General features: G+C 39.8%; 1 protein-coding gene across 1 annotated transcript; it reads left to right on the top strand.

Moving 5' to 3' along the window:
* The first annotated feature begins 2,790 nt into the window (after positions 1-2,790).
* On the top strand, positions 2,791-3,735 carry LOC106539477 (olfactory receptor 11G2-like). The gene has a single exon (XM_014054276.2). It carries the CDS (start codon positions 2,791-2,793, stop codon positions 3,733-3,735), a length of 945 nt encoding a protein of 314 aa, XP_013909751.2.
* The last annotated feature ends 2,757 nt before the right edge of the window (positions 3,736-6,492 follow it).

Here is a 6,492-nt window from a genome sequence, read left to right as displayed (position 1 = left end):
GCTGAATATTGTTCAGTAACATTTAAATTTAGGGGACTGGAGGCTAAAACATATAAAGTTGCAGGAACGGGATATGTCTAGTCTGATGAAAAGATGGACTAGGGGAGACATGATAGCAGTGTTCCAATATCTCAGGGGCTGCCACAAAGAAGAGGGAGTCAAGCTATTCTCCAAGGCATCTGAGTGTAGAATAAGAAGCAATGGGCAGAAACTAATCAAGGAGAGAAGCAACTTAGAACTGAGGAGAAATTTCTTGACAGTTAGAACAATTAATCAGTGGAACAGCTTGCCTCCAGAAGTTGTGAATGCCCCAACACTGGAAGTTTTTAAGAAGATATTGGCTAACCTTTTGTCTGAAATGGTGTAGGGTTACCTGCCTAAGCAGGGAGTTGGACTAGAAGACCTCCAAAGTCCCTTCCAATTCTGTTATTCTATGTTCTATGTTCTAAATGTGACTGCCTCCTCTACAACACATTCTCTCCACTTGTGAGCTCAGAAAAGGTGACTATTAGTGGTCTCAAAACTGTGTTTTCAAAAGTCAACTGGACTTTGGTTTTTTTTCCCTTGATGAAGACATTTTGCTTCTCATCTATGAAGCTTCTTCAGAAAACTTAAGGATGTAAAGCGAAACATCTTCCTCAAGGAAAAAAACGAAGTCCAGTTTGCCTTTTGAAAAAGCACTTTTGAGGCAATCATGACATGGATGACTGAGAATCTCCATAGACATTAGGCAAGACAAAAGGACTGATTAACTGCAAGAATTGACTTCTTTCTACCATAAGAGAACATAGCATGTTCTTTCTATTTAAACAACAACCCCAAAGAACCGAAAAGAAACACTCTTTGGGGCTTATGGATAACGACCTCTGTTCTTGTGAGACAATTCCCAAGGGGCACCCAATACTTAACACCAAACTTCAAGGTTTGTAAATCACACAGCACTTCCTTTCTTCCTGCTCAGGTCCCTGAATATGATTTTTGAGCACCACTGTAAGAACAAGAAGATAACAGCTTTCTTTCACTCCCTAATCCTAACTTATTTCAACATCCTTTCTGAGGTAACACATGAACTATTCTTATAAGATAAGGACTGACTTTGTGAAGAAGGAACATGTAGGAGTTAATTTGATTAATTAATCTTCTTGAGAAGCTGCCATCTTCTCAAGAAAGAAGAGATTTGGTCAGCGAGATGGTGTGAGAACGATAAGGGATGACTAGCAACAATAAGCCATGACTGTGGGAGGTTTTTTATACTCCATTTCAAATTGTAAAACAGTCAGACAAATATAATGGGTTGCCTGCTTTCGCTGATAAGAGTTAACAAACATCCAGCACTGTTTATTCTACTTTCCATCTATATCTCAGCACAAAATAGTATTTATTTTTTAGATTAATGAGTCCTCAGATTGCAATCAGATTTTAAATGAAGGAGTCATCTAAACTGTTTAGTTACATGACACCAGGTGCTCCTCTTGCTTTCTCTTACCTGAATATCCCCTGTTGAGAAAGATTTTTGAAGAAATATTTTCAAATAATGAACACCCATTTCAGTACAGTTAAATCTCCTTCTAAGGATTAGGGAAGAATGAGGAAGAGAGAGACAATTTGGTGTAGTGGTTAAGGCTAGGAACCAGGAGATTTCTAGAACTGCCTTAAGCACAACCCAGCTTGGTGATTTTGTGTCAGTCACTCTCTCTCGATCCTTGGAAAGAGGCAATAGCAAATGGCTTCTGGAAAAAAAATTGTGCCAAATTGACTACAGGGACATATCCAGACAATCTCCAACATGATTGAATGGAAGAAAAAAAATAAGAAAGCAGCTTTGCCTGAGTACCAGAGGACACAATATTATATTTAATGGATTAAAAATCTGGTCTGGTACAAGAGAGGTTCCTATATTGCTGGGAAACACAATGGAGAAGTTCAAAATTATTTCCAAAGATGGGTTTTTTCTCAATAAACTTATATCTGACAACGTCAGAGATGTTTTCTTGTACTATGCTGAGGGAGCTGATGATGGCAATGAAATGTTTGGAAAGGAGAAGTGAGGGGAAATTCCCTTCAATGTTTTATCCTGCCTTTTATAGATACAGAGAATGACATTGCATGAGAAGCAGTGAGATGCTTCCCATCTAATGCTAGCCAGACCTATGAAAATGTACAGTCAGGCCAATGCCTCCTTTACTTATTTCACAGATCCTCTAGAAGGCAACCAACCATTATGTTATAAACTTCATGGTCTCCAGACACTGTGTTCATTGTTCAGATTCATCTTCCTTCCTCCCTCCCACTCCTGCCTCCCTTTTCCTTCCTTCCTTCCTTCCTTCCTTCCTTCTTTCCTTCCCTTCCTCCTTCCTTCCTTCCTCCCTCCCTCCCACTCCTGCCTCCCTTTTCCTTCTTTCCTTCCTTCCTTCCTTTCTTCTTTCTTTCCCTCCCTCCTTCCTTTCTTCCTTCCTCCCACTCCTGCCTCCCCTTTCCTTCCTTCTTTCCTTTCTCCCACTCCCTGCCTCCCTTTTCCTTCCTTCTTTCCTTTCTCCCACTCCCTGCCTCCCTTTTCCTTCCTTCCGTCCTTTCTCCCACTCCCTGCCTCCCTTTTCCTTCCTTCATACCTTCTCCTCCTCCCCCCTTTCTGATTTTTAATCCTGGTATGCAAAGATGTAACCTGCTGCTGAAGATGGGGAGTTTTGTTTAGCTTCTTGTTCTGGAAGGGAAGACCAGATTAGTACAGGAAGGCACGAAATGAAGTTACAGAATATGGTTCAAGGTGGAAACTATCTTATCTTATTGCAGATGGTATCCTCCAACTGGACCTCAGTTGAGGAATTCGTGTTGCTGGGATTCGGAATTGGGCCGCATAACAGATTGCTACTCCTCATCTTTTTCACCATTCTGTACGTGCTCACCTTGGTTGAGAACATCACCATTATTATTTTGGTGTGCCTGGACCCCCACTTGGGCCAGCTCCCTATGTACATTCTGTTGAGCAACTTCTCCTGGTTAGAAATGTGCTATGTCTCCACAACGGTGCCTCGCATGCTCTTTGATTTAGCAGTCCCTGGTGGCATCATTTCCTTCCATGAGTGTTTCATCCAGTTCTACGTCTTCTTCTCCCTGGGCTGCACTGAATGTTTTTTCCTCTCGACGATGGCTTTGGATCGGTATGTGGCCATCTGCCGCCCACTGCACTACTCACACATTATGTCTCACAACTTCTGCTACCTGATGGTGGCTGTTTGTTGGGTTGTTGGCTTCCTGTGGTATCTTGTTCCAGCGAAGTTGATCTCCAAGTTGTCCTTTTGTGACTCCAATGTCATTGACCACTTCTTGTGTGATCCGGGTCCGATCCTCTCCTTGGCCTGCCCTCCACTTGGGAAAGCTCCCATTTTCAGCCAGATTTGTCTCAATGGTCTGCTCATAGGCAATATATCCTTTGTCGTGGTCTCCTACAGCACGGTGATTTTCACTCTAGCCAAGACCTCCGACAGTCTTAGGAAGGGCTTTTCTACCATCTCTTTCCATTTAATTGTGGTCTCGCTTTTCTATGGCTCAGTGGCAGGCATGTATTTATTACCAGGCGGGGAAAGTCAATTAGGAGTCACCAAGGCTGTGACTCTCTTTTACACCGCCATTACACCCTTTCTCAATCCTTTGATCTACTGCCTAAGAAACAACCAAGTGAAAGAAGCCCTTGGCAGATTGCTAAAGAGAAAGGGGGCACTAATATGGAGTAAGTGATTGTCTATTTGCACAAAAGAAGATATAGCACAAGCAAAATCAAACTAAAATGCTAAAACCTGCAGAAAATGCAAACTACAAAGTATGCATATTTAAATAATGTTCACGTCATCTTGAAATTGTCAATGTTTCAGCTTCCTCTTTATTTCCCCCCCAAAAATATCCTTGGGTCCCACCTTATCCTCATAATACCCATATAAGTTATAGCAAGGCTTCATCCTAGATCCTGTGAAGCCCCACACACTTGGGCAAAATCAAGAGAAAACAAGTACATAGATTTTACTAAAGTGGGATAAATTCAGAGTTTTGATAACTGCAAGATAAACTTCTCAACCTCATTTATAGTGAGTTAATTAAGGATTTGAATTCTTCCCAGATTTCTTAAATTTGAGCATGTTGATATTTATGAGCTAAGATGCTGTCTTCTCACTTGTCAATCTCTTGATCTCTCTTTTCTCACTTCCTTCTCCAGCTTCCTAAAAATCTCCCATCAATTGTCTAATCTTCAATATTTTAATGACCTAAAGAGCTTGGGAAAAGCTGTTCAGATTTGTAAATGAGACAAATTGGGATAAAATAGCTAACATCCTAGAAGATAGAAATAAATTTCAGAAGAATCTTGACAAGGCTGAAGATTAATCTCTGGGTAGATACTATGTGAAATATAGTAGGTGGTCCTTCAAATAACCTGGCTGTATGTCATGTGTGTGGCTCTGCAGGTAATCATCACACCTTGAATTTCACCTGGAAGCATACCATCAACCAGTGCAGCTCGCAAAGAAGCAAGGCACATGCTCATCATTTCCAAATGCTTTTGGGGTCAATTGAAGCTTCAGAGTAGACTTCAAGAACAGATCTATGTAGAGAGCATTGCAAGTCAAATTATAAGGTGACAAAGGAAAGAGTGGCCATCTGAATGGCTTTCTAATACAGGACAGGGTACAAGTGGTAGGTGCGCAAGAAGCTGGGCAAATACCAAGAAAACCTCCAGATTGTGAACTATTTTTGAACGTGGACATGCGATCCAAGATTAAAGGTGGAAAATCATCTGCCCATCATCTAGGAAGGACATAAAATCCACAGCCACTCAGTAGGATTAACTCAAAGTCTGTATCCAGATCAGCACAGGTTTTAAATACTGGGACAAGAACTTAACAGGATCAGTTGACCAGCTTGGGGTCAAGAGGTATACGTTGTTATCATAGTATGTCAATAATATTGTCCCCCAAGCTAGCAGATGACCTAATACAATGGCTTCATTTAAAAATTAAACTGTGGAGGGAGAGGAACACAAAGAAAAGGCCTAGGGTGTGACTTCTTTCCCATCAACAAAATATGTTTTAAAATATCCTGAAACAAACTTTTACATAACTAATGCTTGTTAGGTATCTGAATCTACAGGAGAAAGCCTCTGGGAACCAAAGAGTAGAGTAGAGTAGAGTAGAGCAGAGCAGAGCAGAGCAGAGCAGAAAAGAACAGAACAGAACAGAACAGAACAGAACAGAACAGAATAGAATAGAATAGAATAGAATAGAATTCTTTATTGGCCAAGTGTGATTAGACCCACAATTTGTCTTTGGTGCATATGTTCTCTGTGTACATAAAAATACAAGATACATTCGTTATGAATCATAAGGTACAACACTTAATGAGTTAAGCAATCAAATCATACTAGGAAACAGTCAATATACATTGTAAGGATACAATCACAGAGAATAATAAAAAAAATAAACTATTAGACAGCATTTCACTGAGGCAGCTGTCAGAGGCATCATCTTGGAAATCTGAAGACTTGTGGAATCTCAATCATTTGTCAGATGAAAGTATAACTTTCTCCTACACTTCAGAAAACAAAGACAATATACTATGAAATATCCTCCAATGTAATGCAGGGAATTTTATTTTGAAACAATTTTAATAGTATAGAAACATCTCCTAAGAGCAAACACAACCACAGTGTTAAAATATTGAAGGATTCTGTCTGAATATGTTGGAATTGTGGACAAAATAAAGTTTTTGGCAATGCCTTCTCTTTTTATCACGTCTTTGATGAAAAAAATAATAATTTGAATTTGGGATTTATGAACTTTCATTTAGGATCATATGGGGAATTTTAAAAATAAAAATGAATATAAAATACTTTCATCTTGGCTTTTCACATGGATGTGTGTGTGTTTGTGGTGTGTATAAAAGCATTTCTCAAATGACTTTGTGGTGGTAGTCTAAGAATCTAATTACACAAAATATAATGGCTAATGTATGCCCAAAATAGCAGGAGATAGTTAGAAAAAAATGTTTAACAGGAGTAAAGAACATCCATGCAGTCCTATTACATGATTTTATAACATAACCCCAATATTCCTATCAATAGTCAATCTTTACTTGAAAAAAATAGGATAAGAATGGGAACCTTTCAGTGAATTGTACACCTGCGAAATCTTTTAAGTGTTTTCACATCTTCAAATAGCATTCCAGAGGTTTTCACATACTAAAGGTAAAGGTTCCCCTTGCACATATGTGCTAGTCATTCCTGACTCTAAGGGGTCGGTGCTCATCTCTGTATCAAAGCCAAAGAGCCAGCGCTGTCTGAAGATGTCTCCATGGTCATGTGGCCGACATGACTCAATGCCGAAGGTGCATGGAACGCTGTTACCTTCCCACCAAAAGTGGTTCCTATTTTTCTACTTGCACTTTTTTACATGCTTTCGAACTGCTAGGTTGGCAAAAGCTGGGACAAGTAACAGGAGCTTGCTCCAT

Source organism: Thamnophis sirtalis, unplaced genomic scaffold (assembly GCF_051295495.1).
Source record: "Thamnophis sirtalis isolate CommonGarterSnake01/CBP01778 unplaced genomic scaffold, rThaSir2_p1.2 scaffold_4, whole genome shotgun sequence".
Lineage (NCBI taxonomy): Eukaryota > Metazoa > Chordata > Lepidosauria > Squamata > Natricidae > Thamnophis > Thamnophis sirtalis.
Note: the sequence above shows the minus strand (reverse complement) of the source record. Positions and strands in the feature narration are given on the sequence as shown.

What these genes read in the sequence shown, in the direction of transcription:
- LOC106539477 (XM_014054276.2), top strand. Translation starts at nt 2,791, where the DNA reads ATGGTATCCTCCAACTGGACCTCAGTTGAGGAATTCGTGTTGCTGGGA.